At 36.8% G+C, this 25819-nt stretch overlaps 1 protein-coding gene across 3 annotated transcripts in view; it reads left to right on the top strand.

Annotated features, from left to right (window-relative positions):
* Positions 1-25346, top strand: part of ANKRD50 (ankyrin repeat domain 50) — a 43590-nt gene extending 18244 nt beyond the window's left edge. For all 3 annotated transcript variants that reach the window (XM_024745151.1, XM_024745152.1, XM_024745150.1), the window contains 3 exons: positions 11029-11258; positions 17169-20716; positions 22237-25346. In XM_024745151.1, coding sequence (XP_024600919.1) covers positions 11029-11258; positions 17169-20713 — 3775 coding nt within the window. In that variant the 3' untranslated portion in view covers positions 20714-20716; positions 22237-25346. The remainder of the gene's footprint in view (positions 1-11028; positions 11259-17168; positions 20717-22236) is intronic.
* The last annotated feature ends 473 nt before the right edge of the window (positions 25347-25819 follow it).

Here is a 25819-nt window from a genome sequence, read left to right as displayed (position 1 = left end):
ATTTTCACATGCTTTAATTTACTGGAGGGTATTTTCATTCCTAAGGAAGGAAAATAGGGAAACAACCTAAGTGTCCACTGACTTAGATAAATTGATAAAGAAATTTTGATATGCATATATACACATAATTCAGCCATAGTAAAAGAAGGAAATTCTGCCATTTCTGGCAGCATGGATGGATCTTGAGGGCATAATGCTGAGTGAAATAAGTCAGACATAGAGACAAATGCTGTATGATTTCACTTGTGTTTGGAATCTAAAAAACCCAACTCATTGAAATGGAGATCAGCTTTGCAGTTCCCAGAGATAGGGGTTAGGAGGTGGGGGCATTAGGTGAAGGTGGTCAAAAGGTACAGTTATAAGAGGTGTAATGTACAGCATGGCAACTATAGTTAGCGGTACTGTATTGTATATTTGAAAGGTGCTAGGTGACTAGATCTTAAAAGTTGGAAAAAAAAATTATTAACTGTGAGATGATGGATATTAACTAAGCTTATTGTGGTGACATTTTACAATATGTACATATATGTGTTGTATACCTTAAACTTATACAATGTAATATGTCAATATATATCTTAATGAAATGGGAGAAAAAGAGAAAAGTAAAACCTGTGTTTGTTTTCCTAAGACAAGATATATTAAGTAAGAATTATTAGTGATTTAGTTTTTCTACTTCTCGTCTTTTTAAAAAACATTTATTTTAAAGCATAGCCTTTTGAAAGAATTTAATCATTTCATTAATAAAATGACGGGCCAGTATGTCAGCATTGTACTTCCAGATGGTTTTGGAAAGTGCTAGGTATTTAGGATTACCCTTCTAGGTAAACTTCAAATGTATAATATTTTGATGCTAAATTTCACCAGATAGTAGTGAGATTTTAGACGGCAGAATTCAAAGTGGGTAATCTGGTAATATTATGTATAATTTTTTTTTTGGTAGAAAAAACTTTCCTTTCTCAATTGAATTCCCTTTGCAACTTTGTGAAAAATCAGCTTCCTGTATTTATACTGGTCTGTTTCTAGACTTTGATGTGTCTGTCTTTTGCAAATACCATACTATTTTTTTAAATTTACAGACTTTATTTTTTTAGGTTCACTGCTTTTAAGGGGAACGTGTAGAGAGTTTCCATTTATTCCCATCCCTGCACACACACAGCCTCCTCCACTATCGACATCCTGCATCGCAGTGGTGCATTTGTTATAACTGATGAACCTGCATTGACATATCATTAACACCCAAAGTCCATAGTTGACATTAGTGTTCTCTCTTGGTGTTGTACATCCTATGGGTTTTAAGAAATATATAATAAATGTATCCACCATTATTGTATCATACACAGTAGTTTTACTGCCCTAAAAATCCTCTATGCTCTGCCTATTCATCACTCCCTCCTCGTAGCCTTGGGCAACCACTGATCTTGTCACCATTTCCATAGTTTTGCCTTAAGAATGTTTGACAGTCAGAATCATACAGTATGTAGCCTTTTCATATTGGCTTTTTTCACTGGGTAATATACATTTGATTCCTCCATGTCTTTTCATGGCCTGATAGATGTACCATAGTTTATTAACATTCACCTACTGAAGGACATCTTGGTTGCTTCCGAAGTTTGGCAGTTATGAATAAAGCTGTTATATACACCATGTGTGCAGGTGTTTGCATGGACATACTTTTTCAGTTCATTTAGGTAAATACCAGGGACACAATTGCTGTTTTGTATGGGAAGAGTATGTTTAGTTTTCTATGAAACTGCCAAACTGTCTTCCAAACTTGCTATGTACCATTTTGCATTCCCACCAGCAACGAATGAGAGTTCCTGTTGCTCCACATCCTTGCCAGTTTTTGGTGTTGTCAGCGCTTGGATTTTGGCCATTCTAACTTATATGTCTCAGCTTGTCTTAATTTGCAATTCGCTAATGACATATGATGTTGAACTTCTTTTCATCCGCTTACCTGCTATCTGTAGCTTCTTTGGTGAGGTGTCTGTTCAGGTCTTTTGCCTATTTTTTATTCAGTTTGTTTTCCAGTGTCCAGGAGCATCTGCCCCAGGCAAGTAAGTGCTTGCGTTCTGTGTCTGCCTGCAGATGTCTGTGTCACCTTAGATTATGGGCTAGTGGGTTGCCCTGTGACCTAAGCAATCTCGTAGGTTCATGAAAAGTCTTGAACTTGCAGTTTGCCTGGCTTATTTTGTTGTAAGACTGGGAGGGAGGCTCTTAACTAGTTCTCTGCTCCTGAGGGAGTGAGCCAGAGAATGAGATGAAACTCAATGTTCAACAGTGAAGACCTTAAGAAACTATTGTACGTATAGTATCTGTCTAATAGTATACTCCTTACAATACTTGTAGGAGCTTTTAAAAGTTAATTAGCCTCTTGAGAAAGAGGCAGTAAGTAAATTCACTGTATTAAAAAAAAAATGGATTTCATTTCAGAATTGCCCTAATGGTCTTTTAGCTGCCTTTCTGCCTGAAAATCAGAAGGCCAGCTACAGAAGCACGACGCTGCCGGCGCTTATTTTCAACATAGGATTGAAAATGGGGGGAGAGCTAGCTCAAGGACTTCAAATTACATTCATAAAAGTATTAATGTAATATATATTGCCTGAATTTTAATAATGCACCTAGGAAATGTAAGACATTTAATAACATATATCTACACAGGTAAAATCCTGCGGCACACTGCTGGTCTTAAAGATGGTGGTTATCTTTGTATGAATGTGATCATCTAATACTATCCCATTATCTCATTTTGAAGATAATATATACATATATATTCACAAACAGAGGAAAATCTGTTTTAGACTTCTAAAGCACTCTTGCTTTGTGTGTGTCTACTTTGATGGGATTGTCATTTATAAAATGATAAAATGTAATCTGGTAGAGATGTGGATCTGTGTGTCACTTGGTGGTGTAGGCATCCCCATATGGTGCTTTTGATGGAATAAATAAAAGGAAACTGAATATGGGGATTCCGAGTCTAGAAAATTTTTTATCTAGTGTTTCAGAGTAGCAGTTTTCCTATTAATTACCGTTCATTCATGAAGCAGATTTTACTGAGTGTTTGTGATGTGCAAATAATGGTTTTGAGTGCTGGGAATCTAGCAGTGCACAGGACGGGCGCCATCCCGGGGGAGGCAGCACGGAAGTGGAGGAGCTTCACCCCAGCCTTACAGTGAAAGCGGTACACGAGATAATGCAATAAATTACTTTGAGGATGGGATCAACACTACAAAGAAAACAGGATGAGTTGTTAGAGGAACAGTAATACACGATGAAGGCCATTTAAGACACGGTGACCAAGGAAAACCTCTTCAGGGGTAAACTTTGTGTTGAAATCTGAAGGAAGAGAAGTTCGGCCTCGGGGAGCTTTCTAGGCAGAGGGAGTACCAAGTACATAGGCCCTGACTGGAGGAAAGCTTGCTGTTAGGACTGAGAGGCGGACAGTGGCTGGAATAAAAGGGAGGACTCAGGAATTAGTCCTAGGATTTTGACTTAAGAAACTAGGGGGGTGATGGGAACCACTAACTGACATGGGGAAAATGGGTGGGGAGGAACTTATTTGGGGGGTAAATTGAGAGAATGCTTCTTTAAACATGTTAAATTTGAGACGCCTGTAGGACATGCACATGGAGATGGTAGCAGGCAGTTTCGAGTTTAGAGGTGATGTCAAGACTAGAAAAAATTACTCAACATTTTTAAAGCCATAGTTTGGCTTCTGGTTTTGACATGACTGACTAAGGCCTGGGAAATAGTCTAATAGCAAGAAAGTGAAACTATGAGAGACCTGTAAACCCCAGCCTCAAGATAAATGTGGAAGTTAATACCAAACTGAGATGCAGACAAAACTGACACAACATTTACTCTTTGAAATAAATGTATACCCTGAACATCATCAAGAGCATAAAGACCCTCATTTGGAACCACGGAGACAGGTTATAGATTATGCTAGAAGTTTCCCTGGACCCAGTTAAGCAGAAAGGAAGAACAAAGTGCTGGGAAGAATGAGTCTCACAGATGAGCTCTGTGCAGGAGTCAGACATCTGGGGGTAATGGCGAGGGGGCTGTGGTGAGAAAGGCCTTGTGTACATCCCCACAGCTTCTCAGCTTAATTGGTTGGGGAGAAGTAGAAGCTCAAAGAAGTTGTTCATGCCCATGACTCTGAGTCATAAGGAGATTCTTAGAAGCCTGGACACTGGACACACTAACCTGCAATTGCTGATCCAGAAAGAAGTTATCTTACTGAAGAGCTGTCACAAGATATGTAAAAATATATCTCAAAACCAGTAGGGAGAAGGGGTCTAAAAAACAGCACCAGACTAGGACTTCCAAAACTATGTTGAATAAGAGTGGTGAGAGTGGACATCCTTGTCTTGTTTCTGATCTTAGAGGAAATGCTTTTAGTTTTTCACCATTGAGGACGATGTTGGCTGTGGGTTTTTCGTACATGGCCTTTATTATGTTGAGGTAGTTCCCTCTATTGCCCGTTTTCTGGAGAGTTTTTATCATAAATGGGTGTTGAATTGTGTCAAAAGCTTTTTCTGCATCTATTGAGACGATCATGTGGTTTTTATTCTTCAATTTGTTAATATGGTGTATCACATTGATTGATTTGCATATATTGAAGAATCCTTGCATCCCTGGGATAAACCCCACTTTATCATGGTGTATGATCCTTTTAATGTGCTGTTGGCTTCTGTTTGCTGATGTTTTGTTCAGGATTTTTGCATCTATGTTCATCAGTGATATTGGTCTATAATTTTCTTTTTTTGTGACATCTTTTTCTGGTTTTGGTAATGGATAAAGAAGGCACATATATACGATGGAATGTTACTCAGCCATAAAAAGAAATGAAATTGAGTTATTTGTAATGAGGTAGATGGACCTAGAGTCTGTCATACAGAGTGAAGTAAGTCAGAAAGAGAAAAGCAAATACCATATGCTAACACATACATATGGAATTAAAAAAAACATGGTACTGATGAACCTAGTTGCAGGGCAGGAATAAAGAGGTAGACATAGAGAATGGACTTGAGGATGTGGGATGGGAGGGCGAAACTGGGGTGAAGTGAGAATAGCATCGACATATATACACTACAGAATGTAAAATAGTTGGCTAGTGGAAATTGGCTCGGTGCTTTGCGATGACCTAGGGGGGTGGGATAGGGAGAATGGGAGGGAGGGGATATGGCGACACATGTATGCACATGGCTGATTTGCTTTGCTGTGCAACAGAAACTAACACAGTATTGTGAAGCAACTATACTCAATAAAGATCTAGTAAAAAAAAAATCTTATATTTTTAACAGTCTATTTTAAGTGAATAACAACTTAAGTTTGAAGGCATAATAAAGCTCTACATTTTACTCTTCCTCCCCCCAAAAACAAAAACAAAACAAAAAAAAGCACCAGAAATGCTCACCAGAAAAATATTGCCACGGAACAAAAAGAAAACCGTAGCCAAATATATTGTCTTAAATGAAAACGTAATTAATGAGCAATTGCCTGACTTCAACAGTTGCATGAAGCGGAGATATAAGTGCTTGGAAAAGAGATGGTGAAACAACAGAATGAGATGAAACTTAGCCAAAATATATATGGGGATTTACTCTGTCTGTGAAAAGAGAGATATTTCAAATCAAGTCAATAAGAGAAAGATAATTTAGTAAATAGTTTGGGGATAACTGTGGAGCCACGTGGGGAAAAAAATTGGAAACCTAGTTCACATCTTATGTCAAAACTAATGTGATTAAAAAATAAAATTTTCAAAGCTTTTGAAGAAAGCATGAGGAAGTGTTTTTTTTAACCTTTAGAGTAGGGAAGTCCCCTCAGAAATGAAACATATAAAACTCAGAATTCATAAAAGAAAAAAGACTGATGTGTTAACATATAAAACTCAGAATTCATAAAAGAAAAAAGACTGATATGTAAAAGTAAAAAAACAGAGAAATTGTACATTTCAAAAAAAAAACCCCTTTAAAAGTCAAAAGAAAAGTAACAAATGATGGAAAATATTAGCAACAAAATCATTTTCTTAATACTCTCCAAAAAAGAGAAACATTAATCTTTTGGAAAATGGATAAAGGATATGAAGACACAGTTTAAAGAAAAGAAATAAAACTCCTAGACATTTGTAAATAAGATTGACCTCATGATAAGGAAATGTCAACTAAAAGCATAATGATGCCATTTTCTGCATATCTGTGGAAAATAATGTTAATTGCTGTAATGGAGGGGCTAGGGAAACAGGCACTCTTACGCAGCTGTTGGGAGGGTATGTTTATATAATTTCTAGAGGGTATTTTGACAATATCTGTGAAGATACACACAGATATGCCCCTTAACCTAGCAACTCTAATCCTAGTATTATGTCCTACAGATATACTTGTATATTTTAAAATGGTATGTATAAGAATATAGTAAATTTAACCTGAATCATATGAAGAATCACATTAAATGTAAATGGTAAATACACTAGTATAAATGGCAGTTTGCCTGATTAGATAAAAATGTAAGATCTAATTATATGTTACCTAAGACAAATATACATAAAGAGACATATAGCTTAATTTTAAAAAAATGAAAAAATATATACCTGACTGTTTTAGCTTACTGCCCTTGGGTTCCTTTGTTTTTGAGGCAGAGATAGCAGTATGCTGATTTTTTTTTTGAATTTTATTATATTTATTTTTTTATACAGCAGGTTCTTATTAGTTATCCATTTTATACATATTAGTGTATATATGTCAATCCCAATTGCCCAATTCATCACACCACCACCCCCACTCCCCACCACTTTCCCCCCTTGGTATCCATACGTTTGTTCTCTACATCTGTGTCTCTATTTCTGCCCTGCAAACTGGTTCATCTGTACCATTTTTCTAGGTTCCACATACATTTGTTAATATATGATATTTTTCTCTTTCTGACTTACTTCACTCTGTATGACAGTCTCTAGATCCATCCACATCTCTACAAATGACCCAGTTTCGTTCCTTTTTATGGCTGAGTAATATTCCGTTGTATATGTGTCACATCTTCTTCATCCATTTGTCTGTTGATGGGCATTTAGGTGGCTTCCATGACCTGGCTATTGTAAATAGTGCTGCAATGAACATTGGGGTGCATGTGTCTTTTTGAATTACGGTTTTCTCAGGGTATATGCCCAGTAGTGGGATTGCTGGATCTTATGGTAATTCTATTTTTAGTTTTTTAAGGAACCTCCATACTGTTCTCCATAGTGGCTGTATCAATTTACATTCCCACCAACAGTGCAAGAGGGCTCCCTTTTCTCCACACCCTCTCTAAGCAGTATGCTGATTTTTAACTGCACAGGGGCTCGGTGCCCCTAACCCCCAGGTTGCTCAAGGGTCAGTTGTATATAGAACAATTGAACAACCCTATCACCACTTGACCTAATGGACATTTAAAGAACAGTCCATCCAACAATAGCACACACAGTCTTTTCAAATGCTTACACGTTTACTAAGTTAGACATTCTGGACCATAGAACAATGCTTAATAAATTTAAAGGTGTGCAAGTTATACAAAGTATGTTATCTGATCACAATTGAATTTAAATAATGGTAACACAGGAACATAAAATACCTGGTGGGAGGTCCCCAAATATTTAAAAACTATACCACTCACTTCTCAGTAACCTGTTTCAAAGAAGAAATCAAAGGGAAATTATTTTGAATTGGATGATAGTGAAAATACTTGAGGGAAATTCATGACATTAAAGGATTATATTAGAAGTATGAAACAATTATTTCAGTTTGTATTATAAGGAACTAGGAAAAGAAGAACACATAACCTGGAGTAAGCAAAAGACGGGGAATAATCATCAAATCCTATCAATTTCACCGACCAAATTTCCCTCAGATCTGTCTACTTCATTCTGACCTTGCTGCTTACTACCTTATTTATAACATTGGTTTTAGATAGACAGTAGACCGTCGTGGGTAAGAGTGTAGACTAGGGGGTGACTGACCATCCTGGTTTGCCCAGGAGTGGGGCGTAGGGGGCATGGACAGGGAGGAGGAATGGCTGGTTCTCAGCACTTAGAACTGGTAAAGTCCTAGGCAAACCAGGCTGAATGGTCTACCCTTGTGTAGGTTCTAGAGCCAGACCCTGAACTTCAGTCCCTTCCTTGAGCTTTGGATAAGTGACTTCTCCTTGTGTGCCTTGTTTTCCTCATCTGGAAATGGGTATTACAGTAGTACCCATCTTAAAGACTTAATGTGAGAATCAAGTGAGTTGATGCAGATGTGAAGTACTTAAATGCAATAAAGCAGTGAATTAAAGTTAGCAGTGATGGCCTTGGTGACAGTAGTTCAGGATGGAGATTGTTTTTTCTTTTTTTTCCCTTAAATTCTGAGCAGTGGCCTCCTATCGCACTCTTTCCTTCTAGACTTACTCTGTTTCAGGCTTTTCTTCAACTGTAGCCAGTTATCGTTCTAAACACAGATATAAACATATCAGTTCTGTGCTTAAAGTACTTCACTGGCTCCTTAGTACGCTTAGGTCAGAGTTCACATTTCAAAATACTTTGTAAGTCCCAGCATTTACTCTTTCAGTAATTTTCTTCAGTATGTTTTTCACTGGTCCTTCTCTTCCCCCAGCCTGTGCGTGTCCTATTGCCTTAACTAGATTTTTTTTTTCCTTTGTCTGTTGCCTTACTCTTGAACTTTCTCCTGACTAAGCTCCTCTCCTAACTTTGCTGACCTCTCCCCTTACCCTGTCCTGATCAAAAACAGGTTAGGTGGGGGCTCCCCCCTGGTGGTGCAGTGGTTAAGAATCTGCCTGCCAATGTAGGGGACACGGGTTCGAGCCCTGGTCTGGGAAGATCCCACATGCTGTGGAGCAACTAAGCCCGTGCACCACAACTACTGAGCCTGTGCTCTAGAGCCCATGAGCCACAACCACTGAGCCCACATGCCACAACTACTGAAGCCTGCACGCCTAGAGTCCGTGCTCCACAAGAGAAGCCACTGCAATGAGAAACCCGTGCACCGCAACGAAGAGTAGCCCCCACTTGCCGCAACTAGAGAAAACCCACGCAGCAACGAAGACCCAGCACAGCCAAAAATAAATAAATTAATAAAATTAATAAATTTTTTTTAAAAAAGTAGTTAAGGTTATGGTCTCTCTCAAGTGGCACTGATTATAGGATATTACTATAGTATATTATGATAGTATATTTTATATGTACTATATATAGAAATATATATATACTGTATGTGTATATATGTACTGTATACGTAGGTAAATATATAACACTGGTTTTACGTCAGCCTTCTTTGTTCTCATAGTAGAGGAACTATATACATAAGGTACAATAAAGGACATTTTCCTAAATTTATAACATTCCTTCTGCCAGGATAGCCCTGCCTTCCCTTTATTGTAAAATTTATTGCAAATTTATTACTATTCCTGGAGAATTTTAATTGATCCTTCAAAACTTACTTCATCTTGAGCACCTAATATTTGAATGTTTCTCTGACATTTTCTTCCTTTCTTAGCTACTTCCCTTGAGTTGATCATTTCTTATCCACTGTGTTAGTAATTTTACTGCTTTTTTTGGTAGCACTGAGCAGCCTACATTGAAGTTATTTGTTTTCCAGTATAGGCTACAACAGTGTGAAGTCTTTACTTAGGATCTCCTATGGGTACAGCACTGCTAGGTTCTGAGGTTATACTCATGAGCGAGACTGACATAGTCCCCGTTCTTTTGATGCTTAACCTCTAAAGAGAGAAATAAGAATTAATGACATCGAGTAAGTTTAACATTACAAACTTGATAATGCTGTGAAAGAGAAATACTTGATGTTGTGAAAGCATATTATAGGGTCTTGGTTTTGAGAAAGTGACTCTCAAGCTTACCATTGAAGACCAAGGAGGAGTTAATTACATGAAGAGAGAAGGGAAGCACAGACCAGGCAGAGGAGACCGCAAAGCAAAAGGCCCTTGTGTAATTGTATCTAGTAAAAGTCATGGAAAAAGCTAGTATGGCTGGAGGAACATTGTGAAAAGTTTGATATGCTGCAGTAGGAGCTCTGGAGGGAGTGGCTGGAGGCACGTAGATTAGTGTGGTTCCTGGGTGAATGAGATGACGGCAGTTTGGGAGTCGGGTGGTGATACAGACCAGGGTGGGTTTGAAGACTTTTATAAAGAAGCATTGACAGGACTTAGTGATACATTGGATCTTGGTTGCTATCAGGATTGAAAGATTAAGAAGAGAGTTGTAGAAAGGATTATCTGTACGTTTCTGGTGTTCATGATTAGACGGATTCTGTCCTCTTCACTGTTGTATCTTTCAGTACCTCATTCAGCATATGGAATGCTCATGTAAGTATTTGTTGAAAATGAATGAGTATTGTTTCAGTTATGAAAAATTGTATTCAACTTCAGTATAAATTATCTCAGTAGGAAATGTGTTGGGATTAAACCTAATAATTTATCCTTTACATTGAAATTTGAACATACATCAAATGGAATCTAGACTGTAGTTTATCTTTGAAAAGTCTTTTAAAGTAAAACTTGTGTATGACAAACTAGATGAAGTGCAGTCATTTTGTGAGAGACATGATGATAAAATCTTCTAAATTCTAGAGAACTCTTGATATCTTTTCTATTACTGAAGTGATCCCCAGTTTCTTTTTCCTTTCCAATACATTTTAGCTTTGTGATAAACAATTCAAGCTTTTATTATTGATAAAATTTTCAGGAAAGGAATAGTGAAATCTTGTTTCAGGTTCCTACTGCCCTTCTTAAGAATGCTGAATCAATAATACACACACACACACACACACACTTTATTGTGGAAAATGTTGTTGTTCTTGGAAATGTGAACTATTTAGGACCAGTATTCTCATTAAAGTAAGGAATTGAAACTTGTACAATAGTTTTATTCTAAAACATTAATTTTTTTCTTAAAACAGTATTTATAACCTGTAATTCTAGTGTTTGGATAATAAACCTTAATATCATAGCCAGTAACATTCAAAATGCTCATATGGATGTGTTTCACAGGTGTGTCCTGCTCCCTCTTTTGGGAATGAAGCCTCCCCAGCAAAGCCTCTATCTGCTTGTGGATTCAGTGGATGAAGGGTGTAATGTTATGGAAGGTGAACAGACGTCTACCAGCTTATCTGGGACTGTGGCAGAGCTTTTAGCTGGTCACCATGAGTTCTTTCCACCATGGCTATTACTTCTCTGTTCTGCCCGAAAACAGAGCAAAGCTGTTACTAAAATGTTTACCGGTAAGCGTAATTCCTGCCATCTTCAAATGTTTTTCATTGATGAACTAAATAATGCATGTGTTTTTTAGAGGAGAGTACTCAGTTGAAAATCTGGTCATTGCTTCTGCTATTCTGTCAGCTGTTCTATCTGTTCTATCAGCTGTTTTCAACTGTACTTTTTAAAAGTTGTATTAAAAACAAGCCATAGAATATTTTAAGATCATTTAATAGAACCTTTTTTTTTCAAGATTCTTTATCTAGCATCTTTAGTAAAGGTTACGAGTATTTCATGCCATATCAGCTGCTTTATATCTGTAGGGCTGCAATTTTTATGCTGATGTGTCCTGATCAGCTTATGATGTTTCTTCTAACGAGACTGAGAGTAGTGAATATGCGTATTAAAAATCAGTGGCAGTTTCTCTAAGACGTTTTTCCTGGTTTAAGAGGAGAGACAGAGTCAACAGCAATTCAGATACCTCTTGAAGTAGATCCTTTTTTTAACCCTTTTCTGATGTGTGAGAAAACAATCTATACAATGTATAGAAGTACCTGATCAGGTTTTTTTCTTCCTTTACTTTTCTTGTTTCCCGACTCTACTTTTTTACTACCACAATAAAGTTGTGGTTTCTCCTATTAGATTATGTAAAGCCCTTTTTTTCTTTGTGCTATGGGAAGTAAAAGGAGCATAAAACAAGGACCACTCACAGGATTTATAGTGTAATTGGAAAGATAATTAAGTTATTGGTTAATCAGCCATATCACTTGTAAATAGTTCTATACATTTTACAGAATGGTGAAACCCTACTAATTAGTTAAAATGGTTTCCTTTAACCAGATTTATTCCCTCTTTTAGATTCCCTTGCTACTAATAACAGCACTTTTGATTTGATTTCCGTTATACTATTCTGTTCTGTTGTTACTGAAAATCTAGTTGATAAAAGTTGGGGGATTAACAGGATAACAGCTAATACTTAATGTAGCTCTTAGTATGTCAGGTCCAGATAAAGTTAAATCCCCTTTTGGTCTATGGCATTCCATTTCTTTCCCTTCCTCATTTGAGACGACCAGTATTATTAGTTTATTTTCTGTCCTTTCAACTCATATTTGTATTCTGTATATTTTTATAGTTCACATAAATGAAACACTGCATACACCATCCTAGCTATTCCCATTTACTGGCTATGTGACCTTATGCAGCTTACCAACATGACCTGTGCCTCAGTGCCCTTATCTATAAAATGAGGATTATACATTCCTATTACTTTCCCCACAGAGTGTTTGTGAGTCTAAATGACAAATTACATGTGAAGCACTTAGAACAATGCCTAGTACATAATAAGTGCTTCATAAGTGTATTGCTGCTATTATTATTATTATCACTATATCCTTTTGTTTGATAGCATTGTTTTTGAGCCCTATTCCTATTACTACTTATAAACCCAGTTCATTGGTTTTAACTGCTGTATATTATTCCTTCCCATGAATAAATCTCCAATTTTTCCATTATCCTATTCATGGACATTTAATTATTTCAGTTTTTCATTATTACAAAAAATGCTTCATGAACGTGTTCAAACACGTCTTGAGCACGTGTGCTAAAGGTTTACATTACAAACCCAGACAGAATTACTAGAGTGTGTACGTTTTGAGCTTTAGTTAATTTTGCCAAATTGCTATCTGGTGTGCTTGAAATAATTTATGCTCCTGCCGGCAACACATGAGATTTCCCCTTTCTCTATATTTCTGTCAGTTCACGTTTGTTATTTTCAGATCTGCATTTTTCTGCCTTAGGGGCTTGCGTTTGACGTTCCCTCTGACGGGAATGACCTTCTCCTGAACTTCTTACTATCTTAACATTTCGATCTCTTCTCAAATACCAGTCTCCTGCAGGCTTCTCCATATTCTTCTATCCGATTTCTATTTTTGCCACCTCAACTACTTAGTCACACATTTTTCTTCCTATGTCTTATTACTGTTTAAAATTGTTTACATTTTACATTTGTTTTCTTACTTGGGTGTCTCTTCCGCTAAGATACAGCCTCCATAAGAACAGGAAATTTGCTTGTCTTGTCCACCACTGTATCTCCTCAACATCTAGATCAGAGCTTGGAACAAAGCAAAGAAATGAATTTGTGTTTCTTTGAACTAGGTCTTGGAGAAAGCAGTGAACCAAGAAGGAATAAGGAGGAACTGAATATGGTCTTGTTCTCTTACCATACTCCTTATTAAAAATGCTGAGCTGTAATAAGCATCAGATCACATCTCTGTTGATGATAGGTTTGGAATTTGGTAGTAAACGTTGAAGAATATTACTAAAGTTATGAATACATATTTTCAAGTTGCTTTCCAGAAAGATATATGTCATATATTTCTACCGGAGAGTGTTGGTTTCTCGGAACTTCCACCAGTATTGAATTATATATTTTCATATTTGCAGATTTAGTGTGTGAAAAATAGTATCTCATTTTTATTTATACTTATTTACTATTGAATTCTTCCCCTTTATGCTTAATTTATCGATTTGTCTCTTTTTTTTCCTTTGAGTTAGTACTTTCTCACCTTTACCTAGGTTTCCTCCAGGAAGTTAGTGATATTCGTATTGATTATTAAGAGGGCTTTTATTTCATATTTTTTTATTCTTTGCAGCTATTTTCTTCAGCTTTTTAAAACTGTAGTAATTCTTTTGAAGTCCCTTATATTCACTCTAATGTATTGTCCTTTACTATTGTATATTCTTATTTTTACATTTAGTGATTTTTTATCCTTATAGTATGTATTCTACCGAATGGTGTGAAATAAGACTCTTATCTGGATACTTTATCAAATCACAGATCTTCTCAGCACTGTTTATTAACTCCCTGTACCACTAGTTGTCAGTGCTTCTTTTATCTTAAGTGTAAGCATATGTGCATGTATGTGTGTGTGTGTGTGTTATTGATGTATTTCTAAACCATCTGTCTGCTCTTCTAAACTGTCTGTTGGCGTTTTTATGCAACTGTCACATTGGTTTAATATTTTAAATTTTCTTGTACGGTTACTTCCCAGTCATCCTTGCCATCAATATTATTCTAAAATATGTGTTTTTACTTTTATTCCACTAGATTGACTTGAACAGCTTTTTAAAAATTATAACTACTAATGATGTGAACAAAATTATTACATTTGGTTAAATTTTAGGAAAAGTTTGACATTTAAAATATGCTTTCCTTCTGTCCATGAACATAGCATTTTTTTCACTTATTAAAAAAATTTTTCAGCGTTCCTTATGTCCTGCATGTTTCTGCTTTCTACTGTTGTTTTAATGAAATATATGGATTTTGAATTGAGATGTATGCATTCCAAATTAGAATTGTCAGGTGCAACTTATCTCACAGGCTTGACATAAGAAGAAGTGTTATGTATGATAAGTACTGGAAGTGCTGCTTTAAAAATAATTGACTCTCAATAAATGTTGATCTCTTATATTTCTTTCAGAACCAAACCAAGAACCAAACCTGTTACTGTGGAGGGTTAGCCTAGATTCTGTCTTAATTACCTCAAGTTTCAATCATGATATCTTAGTTATGTAGGTTTAAATTACAGATATTTATTCATAATAGGCAATATGATCTTTCATGCCAATCATTATCTACAAGATCACTTCGGAAACTTTAAAACACTGTACAATGTAAGGTGGTAGTTATCATTTTTAAAAATCCTTTTTATTAGCAACATGCGAGGTGTTTTCCAGCTTAAAATTGTTTTAATGAATTTATAAAGTCAAAAGCAAATGAACACACAAAAAAGGTTTGGAGGCAAGTTATCTCATATCGCTGATAAATGTAGAATGTTGTACACTTCTAGGCATGTTTTAAATTCTTCAGATCAGGAGTGTCTTTTTTCGTAATTAAAATTTATCATTTGAAATTAACTCTGTTGAGACTAATCAGTTATATGTTTAATCAATCAATTGAATGTATGTAAATATATATAATTACAGATTCCATTTTATATAGATTTAGAGGTATGCAAATTTGTTATTTCTTCATGTGTCATTCCTGGTAGGTTGTGTTTCTCAATAAATTTGTCCATTTCATCTAAGTAATTCAAGATTAGTGTCACAAAACTGAATTTTTCAACTTTCTCTCCAAACCTGTTATTTGTCCTTTAGTGGTCTCTTTTTCCATGCTTTTGGCCACACCACAAATGAATGCCAACTTTGACTCCTGTTCTCTTTCCTTCTCCACACTTACTAAGCTCTATGCAATCTAGCTCTTATTAGTAATTTCCAGCTCCAACTTTTATTTTTATCTGTTGCTGCTTCTGCTTTGGTTGTTGAGGTTTTCAGTGATTCTTTTTTGTTTTTTGAATTTTATTTTATTATTATGTTTTTATACAGCAGGTTCTTATTAGTTATCTGTTTTATACATATTAGTGTATATATTGTCAGTCCCAATCTCCCAATTCATCCCACCACCACCACCCCTTTTTTAAAAAATTAATTAATTATTTTTTTGTCTGCATTGGGTCTTTGTTGCTGCGTGTGGGCTTTCTCTAGTTGTGGTGAGCGGGAGCTACTCTTCATTGCAGTGCGTGGGCTTCTCATTGCGGTGGCTTCTCTTGTTGTGGAGCACGGGCTCTAGGCGTGCGGGCTTCAGTAGTTGTGGCACATGGGCTCTAGAGCGCAGGCTCAGTAGTTGTGGCGCACGGGCTTAGTTGCTCCACGACATGTGGGATCTTCCCGGACCAGGGCTCAAACCCGTGTCCCCTGCATCAGCAGGCGGATTCTTAGCCACTGCGCCACTAGTGAAGTCCTAGTGATTCTTATGTAGACTTTATCACAGCCTCTATAAGAGGCTGTGCCTCTAGAGTTGACTCCACCTGTTCGTCTTTAGTGATGTTAGAATAGTCTTTCAGAATGTAGATCTGCCTTGGTCCTCACTGACTTCTCACCACAAAGTGAGAGTCTCATTTCCTCACATAGTACCTGGCATATAGTAGGTGATATATACATTTGTTTTATTCAATTGAGTAAGAGTATTTTACTCAGTATTAATTGACCATCACTAATCTTTGCTGAATTTCTAGATTTATTCCTCTTAAGAGAGTTCATTCACTTAGGAGTTTTTTCTTCTGGAAGATGAATTACACAGTTGTCTAATATATCCATGTCTATAAAACAGGATATCATCTCCCTTCGGAAAATGATATGGTTTTCTTTAAAGAACTTAAAGTGAGTTTTGAATAGCTGTAACTAGTATGGTTTTAGGTTGGTTTGAAGTTTATTAAGTTGCTTTATTTTCACAGTGCTGAAATTTTGTTAGCATAATTTGACCAAGTTGCATCTTCAGATTCAAGCTGTTTATTGACAATCTAAGATTTAATTATTTTAATTTGGTAACATGTAAAATAATGTAATTTAAAGGCAGTGACAAGTGATATTCTAACTGTATGCAAATATTCAATTCCATAATTAAGACTAGTGTACCTTCAGTTATGTGGATAGAAATATGTAAATTTTTCACATGGAAAAGATCAGCTTATAAAAATAAACAAACCTTATTTATGTCTCCTGCAACTTTTTTTCCTAATCATTTGGGGGGTCAGAAAATCTTCCCAGTGTGCTTGGCTATGTATGTAAGATGTCTAATGCTCATTTAGTATCTCTTACCATGGAAGTTGAGAAGAGCACTGAGCCACTATACGAATAAGAAATAGTTCCATTTGTGGATAGGAAAATGAAATCGTTTATCTGCCATCAGTGTGTTTCTCCAGAAGGAAAAGAAAACTGACTCATGTACTTCTAGGTATCTATTGACTGGTTTATTAGTATTAATTGACTTACTATTGATTTGTTTGCTTCTCAGTTTGTCACATGTTGAAGACATTCTCTTTGACTATATGGAAACTTTGGTAATCATTTTCAATTGACATCTACTTTTTTGTCCTTAGGTTTTCGAAAAATAAGTTTAGATGACCTTCGGAAGGCATATATCGTTAAGGATGTTCAGCAGTACATTCTTCATCGCTTAGATCAAGAAGAAGCTTTGCGGCAACACCTCACAAAAGAAACCGCAGAGATGTTAAATCAACTGCATATTAAGAGCAGCGGATGCTTTCTTTATCTAGAACGAGTTCTCGATGGAGTTGTAGAAAATTTTATTATGTTAAGAGAGATTCGTGACATCCCAGGAACTCTAAATGGTCTGTATCTCTGGCTGTGTCAGAGACTTTTTGTAAGAAAACAGTTTGCAAAGGTTCAGCCTATTTTGAATGTGATTCTTGCAGCCTGCCGACCTCTGACCATAACGGAATTATATCATGCAGTATGGACCAAAAGTATGTCATTAAGCTTGGAAGACTTTCAGCGCAAGTTAGATGTCCTCTCCAAACTTCTAGTTGATGGACTAGGAGATACAAAAATACTGTTTCACTATAGTTTTGCAGAGTGGCTTCTGGATGTGAAACACTGCACTCAGAAGTATTTATGTAATGCAGCAGAAGGACACCGAATGTTGGCTATGAGTTATACCTGTCAAGCCAAGAATTTAACACCATTGGAAGCACAAGAATTTGCATTGCACTTAATTAATTCAAACTTACAGTTAGAGACAGCTGAGTTAGCTCTGTGGATGATATGGAATGGCACACCTGTCAGAGACTCCCTGTCTACACTAATACCCAAGGAGCAAGAAGTGCTACAGCTGTTGGTGAAAGCTGGCGCTCACGTCAACAGTGAAGATGATCGCACATCATGCATAGTCCGACAAGCCTTAGAAAGAGAGGATTCCATCCGGACGTTACTAGATAATGGAGCATCAGTAAATCAGTGTGATTCAAATGGGAGAACATTACTGGCTAATGCTGCTTACAGTGGCAACCTCGATGTGGTGAATTTACTCGTCTCTAGGGGAGCAGATTTAGAGATAGAAGATGCTCATGGGCACACACCACTTACCCTAGCTGCTAGACAGGGACATACCAAGGTGGTTAATTGTTTGATTGGTTGTGGAGCAAATATTAATCATACTGATCAGGATGGCTGGACAGCATTAAGATCCGCTGCTTGGGGTGGCCATACTGAGGTCGTTTCTGCGCTACTGTACGCTGGCGTCAAAGTGGACTGTGCAGATGCTGACAGCCGAACAGCTTTGAGAGCAGCAGCCTGGGGAGGACATGAGGATATTGTACTTAACTTGCTACAACATGGTGCTGAAGTCAACAAAGCTGATAATGAAGGTCGAACTGCCTTGATAGCAGCAGCCTACATGGGACATAGAGAGATCGTGGAACACCTCCTGGACCACGGAGCAGAAGTGAATCACGAGGACGTCGATGGCAGGACTGCACTCTCTGTGGCTGCACTTTGTGTTCCTGCAAGCAAAGGACATGCATCGGTTGTTAGCCTTTTAATCGATCGAGGTGCTGAAGTGGATCATTGTGATAAAGATGGCATGACTCCACTGCTGGTGGCTGCCTATGAAGGACACGTCGATGTGGTTGACTTGCTTCTAGAGGGGGGAGCAGATGTCGACCACACAGATAACAATGGTCGTACACCCTTGTTAGCAGCAGCTTCTATGGGTCATGCTTCGGTTGTAAACACACTTCTGTTTTGGGGTGCAGCTGTGGACAGCATTGACAGTGAAGGGAGGACAGTCCTCAGCATAGCTTCAGCCCAAGGAAATGTTGAAGTTGTACGTACTCTACTGGATAGGGGGTTAGATGAAAATCACAGGGATGATGCTGGATGGACACCTTTGCACATGGCAGCTTTTGAAGGTCACAGATTAATATGTGAAGCACTTATTGAACAAGGTGCTAGAACAAATGAAATCGATAATGATGGGCGGATACCTTTCATATTAGCTTCGCAAGAGGGTCATTATGATTGTGTTCAAGTATTATTGGAAAACAAATCCAACATTGATCACAGAGGTTATGATGGAAGAAATGCACTGCGGGTTGCTGCATTAGAAGGACACAGGGACATTGTTGAATTACTTTTTAGCCACGGAGCTGATGTGAACTACAAAGATGCTGATGGTAGGCCTACTCTTTATATTTTGGCCTTAGAAAACCAACTTACAATGGCTGAATATTTTTTAGAAAATGGTGCAAATGTAGAAGCAAGTGATGCTGAAGGAAGGACAGCACTTCATGTTTCCTGCTGGCAAGGCCATTTGGAAATGGTGCAGGTTCTGATCACCTACCATGCTGACGTCAACGCTGCAGACAATGAAAAGCGCTCTGCTCTGCAGTCTGCAGCCTGGCAGGGCCATGTAAAAGTGGTGCAGCTTCTGATCGAGCATGGCGCCATGGTGGACCATACCTGTAATCAAGGTGCAACTGCGCTCTGCATTGCGGCCCAGGAAGGGCACATTGACGTTGTGCAGGTTTTATTAGAGCACGGTGCTGATCCAAACCATGCTGATCAATTTGGACGCACTGCTATGCGTGTTGCAGCCAAAAATGGACATTCTCAAATAATTAAATTATTAGAAAAATATGGTGCATCCAGTTTGAATGGCTGTTCTCCATCCCCTGTCCACACAATGGAGCAAAAGCCTCTACAGTCAGTGTCTTCAAAAATGCAGTCATTAACAATTAAATCAAATAGCTCTGGCAGTACTGGTGGAGGGGACGCGCAGCCTTCGCTGCGCGGGTTACCGAATGGGCCAGCTCACGCATTCAGTTCTCCTTCGGAATCTCCAGACTCGACAGTCGATCGGCAGAAGTCGTCATTGTCAAATAATTCCCTGAAAAGCTCAAAAAATTCATCTTTGAGAACTACTTCATCTACAGCAACGGCTCAAACAGTGCCAATTGACAGCTTTCACAGCTTGTCATTTACAGAACAAATTCAGCAGCATTCGTTGCCGCGCAGCAGAAGTCGACAGTCAGTTGTTTCCCCGTCTTCCACAACACAGTCCTTGGGACAGAGCCATCATTCACCGAGCAGTGAGTTTGAGTGGAGTCAAGTAAAGCCCAGTTTGAAGTCAACTAAAACAAATAAAGGGGGGAAATCAGAAAATGCCAACAAATCTGGGTCGGCTGGGAAAAAAGCTAAACAAAATAATTCTTCACAGCCAAAGGTTCTAGAATATGAAATGACTCAGTTTGATAAAAGAGGACCTACAGCCAAATCTGGGACTAGTGCACCATCTAAACAGATGCCAGCAGAATCGCAGTGCAAAATTATACCTTCAGCTCAGCAAGAAATCGGTCGATCGCAACAGCAGTTTCTTATTCACCAACAAAGTGGGGAACAGAAGAAGAGAAACGGAATAATGACAAATCCCAATTACCATCTTCAGAGCAACCAGGTTTTTCTTGGTAGGGTTTCAGTCCCACGAACAGTACAGGATAGAGGGCATCAGGAAGTGCTGGAAGGATATCCTTCCTCGGAGACGGAATTAAGCCTTAAACAAGCCCTGAAGCTTCAGATTGAGGGTTCTGACCCAAGCTTCAACTATAAAAAGGAAACACCATTATAAAAGGTAACATTTCATCAACATAAAGAATAAATGTCCAAAGTGTAGTTCCCTCTACTTAGAATACTCTTCCCTAATCCACACGGCCACCTCATCACTCTTCCTGTCGTCTTCTCAGCAAGACCCTCCCTCGTCACTCTTTGGAATTTGAATTCTCCCACCTCCAGCACTCCCTTTCCCCCTTTCCTGCTTTACATTAGCCACAGTACTTACTATTTAACATGCTTTATATATTTTATTTATTATGTTTATTATTTGTCTCTTCTCTACTGAAATATAAGCTTTGTGAGAGTAGGGCTTTTTATCTCTTTGGTTCACCACGGTATTCCAGGTACTTGGAATACTGCTTGGACCTATAGTAGTTTCTCAGTAGAAATGTGTTGAGTAAGTGAATGAATGAGTGGGTGAACGAATATGCTATTTGTGGATCTCAGATTAAGAATTCCCTCCTATACGGTCATTTCCCCTCTTAAAAGTTCTCTGATGGTAACAGAGGCAGGGGCTATTTCAGTAATACTCCCTTTTGGGTTTGAAGAAGGTAGTGTATATAGTGCTTAGTAGGTAGTTAGTGAATGTTAATTTCCTTCCTTTTTCCACCCTGGAAGAAATAAAAGATTTAATCATGAAAGGTAATTTTTATTATGACAGATCCCTTAAGAATCTTCCAAGTAAAATTTACACATATCAGGAATAGGTGTGGAAAGATGATAAATGGATGTATTGGCAAGAGGGTATTTAGGACCCATTATATTTAGACGTAAGAATTAAATGTTTAAACCTCAAAGTTATATTTATTAAATAAAAACATTTTTTTTTCTCCTTTTCACTACAGTGGATGCTACAGTAATTACATAGGGGAAGTTAATGGGAAAACAGATGCATAATTTTATATTATGGATACTTTTTCTGAAGTACATTTCTCGTATTCAGGATAAATTCAGATTTCACTAGGAATTTTTGCTAACTTATACTACAATTATATTTATCCCACTTTGCTTAATCATTTTTCATCCTCTAACAAAATTGTACTCTTTTCTTTAACAAACTTGAAATCTTTCTTTTGCTTTTTTGTCTTTGGAGATAAATTTTTAGGGATGTTTTAGGTAAAACATTATTATAAATACATTTCCTATACCTCCTAATAATAAACACCCTTCACTGTGAATCTACAGACAACTAGTCAAATCTCATTCAACAATCATTTGTCTAAAAGTAGTTGATACATTCTCCAACGGGATTTATTTTTAAAATATTTAGTTCTGATGGTACAGCCCTCCAACTCATTCTATCTTTTGTAAAGGTTAAGTATAGATATATATTATACAGTAAAACATATGAATTAAGGTAAACACTTTGTGGAATCTTTAAAAGTGATTTATACGTTAAATAATGAATCTCTGAAAGGTCTACTTTTGTGCTTTACATAGTAAATATATGTATATATTCTTTTGTAGGGTTTTAAAACTAGATGTAGTTAGATAATAAGTATAATTAGAAATTAATTTTTTTTTTAACTTTTGCATTAGTTTCCTATTCTGTGAAACAGAGGACATTGTGATTGGAGTGATTCTTCAGCTACTGGATGAAAACATAAAATGCCTGTTGATTTGCTGAAAAAAAAAAAAAAAATGAAGAATGTGATATCTGCAGTACAGTTACCTTAAATACTGTAATGTGCCTAAACAGTAAGGCTGCCTTCTCAGTGTAACCCTCTGTACTTAAAAAATTTCATTTTCTGTGCTTTGTATTAACTATCCAAGAGTAAGCACTTTTTTTTTTTTAAATGCAGATACATACTGCAGTTCCTTGATAAAAGCTGAAAAAGATTTTGAGTAAAGTATTTTAAGTTAAGATTTGATAAATGTGCATGTGCCATGATCAAATATATATGAAAAGGCAGTGTTCTTTGTATTTATTTTTTTCTTTCTGTGGCAGACAAAACTTAAGCATACTGTTTCAGTTGTATTTGCCTTGTTGTAGTGTATGGCTTGTTTCCTGTATCCTTAAAAATGTCACTCAATAAAATAAATCATACAACCATTTTATGTTCACTACACCTTCAGCACTGGTTAAAAATGTGTTTCTATTTAATGCCACATCGAGGTGAAAAAAGTTTCATGAAAGATTTTTAAAATGTCTAGTATTTTAGGGATCTGCTCTAAGTAGTTTATATTTGGATTTCCCAGTAGAATCCTCCTAATCTTCGGCTAAAGGTGTCAAAAAAAAGAAAGAAAAGAAAACTCACACACACACAGACTACAGGCAGAATAAAGTTCTGCTTCATTCACTGGGATGCAGTTTCACCTTCCACTCACTGGTCATTCCACCTCCAAGAAGACAGATGATCATTCCTGAGGCATGAAAATTCTCAGGGACAGAGCCAGGCCTCAGTGGCATGTGTGTAGAGGGAGATGCACCTGTCTATCTGAGGGTAGATTTTTGATCCCTGAACAATTCATTGACTACCCTTTCTCTCTTCCATCCAGTTAAATAAAATATCTACCACTGTAAATTGTGATGGTAGCTTCTCTCTCAGTTGTTTCTATTTTGTAAATCACTGCATGACCAAAATAGCCCCCACTCAAAATCGATTGGGTCAATTTTAGTGATTAGTTGGATGAATATTCTTGATGAATATAATACGTGTTTTCCTTCACTGATGACACCACTAACCTATCGGCCATAGCACAGGTGTATTTTTTTTTTTTTTTTTTACTGCTATTTGATAAATGGTAGTGATGGATTTGCACTTTTCTGTCCACATACTCTTTCCTGTTTTTCTCTTTGGACAATCGCTTCCAGAATGATGGATGCCAGGGTTAAGGGTGAAGTCTGTAACCGAGGAAAACAAAGTTGACCGCTCAAATAAGCATGTGACCCAGAGCTTTAGCCTCCTGGGTGGACTCTAAACCAGTTGAGCTAGCTTAGTGGGTTGTGTGCATGTCTGGAAAGATTAAAATTTATTGTTTAGAAACCAAGGTTGTAGGTTTGATCTTTGAAAAAGCCCTGGGATCTTACAAAAAAAACCCCAGAAATTCTGTTCTTTCTATGTGCGTAAGGAGGAATGAGGGAAGAGAATTTGGAGATTCAGCACAAAACCATTGCTACTACTACTGGAAAAAATCTTTAGAAAATGTCTTAGTAACTGAGGTCAGTAATGTCATCTTCGTATATGAAGGACATATACATGATACATTGTTCACAGAAATAGAAATGTATAATTGGTTGTGATAAATGTTTCACTTATCTTCCTATAAGGCTTTTATTTTTGCTTCTGTTTTTCAAAGTCAGCAAAACTTATGTGTTTATGTCATCAGTAAGTCATAATCAAGAATAGGAGATAAGTTGATAAGTTCAATTAATATTAAGGTGACATGGCAATATTGATAACTCGAATGTGAATGTTTCAAGTATTGAATTTTTGTCCCTATGGGACATTTATTAAATATGCTTAATAGGACTCTTGCAAAGTAGCCTTAAAAGTGTTAATGATTCTGTTAATAAATATGAACACATCCTATTATTATAACCAACTTTACTCATATCTCAAATACAGTACATTTATGTAATTTTAGAAGATGAAGCTCCAATTTCTTATTAGGTGTATTTTTCTTTAGAAAGAGAACCCTGAAAGCTGCCAGTTTTTCTAGTAAACCTTGAATTATTGGAATTGTATTTATTTAATTTTATTGTTTTTACAAAAATGCACCTTGTGGCCAAAGGGCAAAGTTATGACTCATTACATAAGGGATTTATGTTTTCTGAAGAGCTAAATGTTTTCGTATCCATACTATATACACTTGAAACAGTTGGTAGGAAGAGAACCTGTTGGAAAAATATGATTTTCAAAAGTAAATATTCCTCTGGTTGTTTTTATATTAATTAAGCTTTGGAATAGAACAGCAATGGCTTTCAGTTAGAATATGGATGAAAAGGGGGCTGAAGGTGCCCTGCTTTGCTTATTTGTTTCTGTGGGGATTTATTTAATACCATGACCGACAATAGCTTCTGCTTCACTAAGAGAGTAAAAATAGTCCCACAAATATAAAACTCCTAAAGAGCTATTTTTTAAATAAAAATGTTTAAATTTTGTAAATCACTTGATGCCGCAACACAACCATGATGCCATGTGCTTATAACAGTTTTATACCATTCCGTGTGTGCTTCCCTAACAGTCATGAGTTGATAATAAAGGAAGTGATAAAAAATACAGCAATGAAAAATAAAATCTCCATGTTTGTAGGAAAGGTTTTGGAAGGAAAATTGACCAGAACTCAGTATGTCCTGCAAAGTACAGCCAGTTATATCATGTCCTTCACCCTCATCCCCATGCCTACTGGGATCCTCACCAATAATAGTTCACTGATTAGAAAAACAGGAGTAAGTACTTTTTCCAATGTTGTTTGCCTATGCAAATGTTTGTTTTACTTTAATGTCCTCCACTTACACTTCTCAGCAAATGTAGTTTCAGACAAATGCTTTTACTTTTTTCATTTTTCCCTTGGTTTGGGGTATGTAAATAGCCTAAAATGTACATTGAATTTCACATTGTAAAAGTTTTATTTTATTCCTTGTATTATATTAAGCAAAAATCCCTATGTATATGAAAGTGCATAATAAATATTTTTGCTTTACAGAGGATATCTTGTTTTAATTTTATCCTTGAACCAACAGAACGTCCATGTGATTGGAGTGATTCTTACGTGCTTGCAGTAAAAACAACTGCTAGTTGTTTTAAGTTAACTTCTTTTAAGTACATACTGAGCAAATGAAGTTTGGAAACATTTCATAAAGAAATGAGATATAAAACCTTTCAAAGGAACGTAGAAAAACAAAAAGATCTAGCTTTAGTATCTTCCTAAAGTTTCTATAAGGACTTAATATTCTCCTCCCACCCCCAAAAACATACTGTATCTCACCATGTCAGGTTTCCTGCCTCTGAAATTGCAGTAATCCAATAAATTGTGTGCATGTGTGTGTGCTCCTTGATCCTCAGAGTATCATGGGCATCTTAAATTTGATATTTTGGGGTTTTATTGCAAACAATGGTCATTTTCTAAATAATTTTCTATGTCTTCCTCACTCAGTAGACTTAAGTCACTTCTTCAA

This window comes from Neophocaena asiaeorientalis, unplaced genomic scaffold, assembly GCF_003031525.2.
Source record: "Neophocaena asiaeorientalis asiaeorientalis breed wild unplaced genomic scaffold, Neophocaena_asiaeorientalis_V1.1 scaffold65, whole genome shotgun sequence".
Lineage (NCBI taxonomy): Eukaryota > Metazoa > Chordata > Mammalia > Artiodactyla > Phocoenidae > Neophocaena > Neophocaena asiaeorientalis.
Note: the sequence above shows the minus strand (reverse complement) of the source record. Positions and strands in the feature narration are given on the sequence as shown.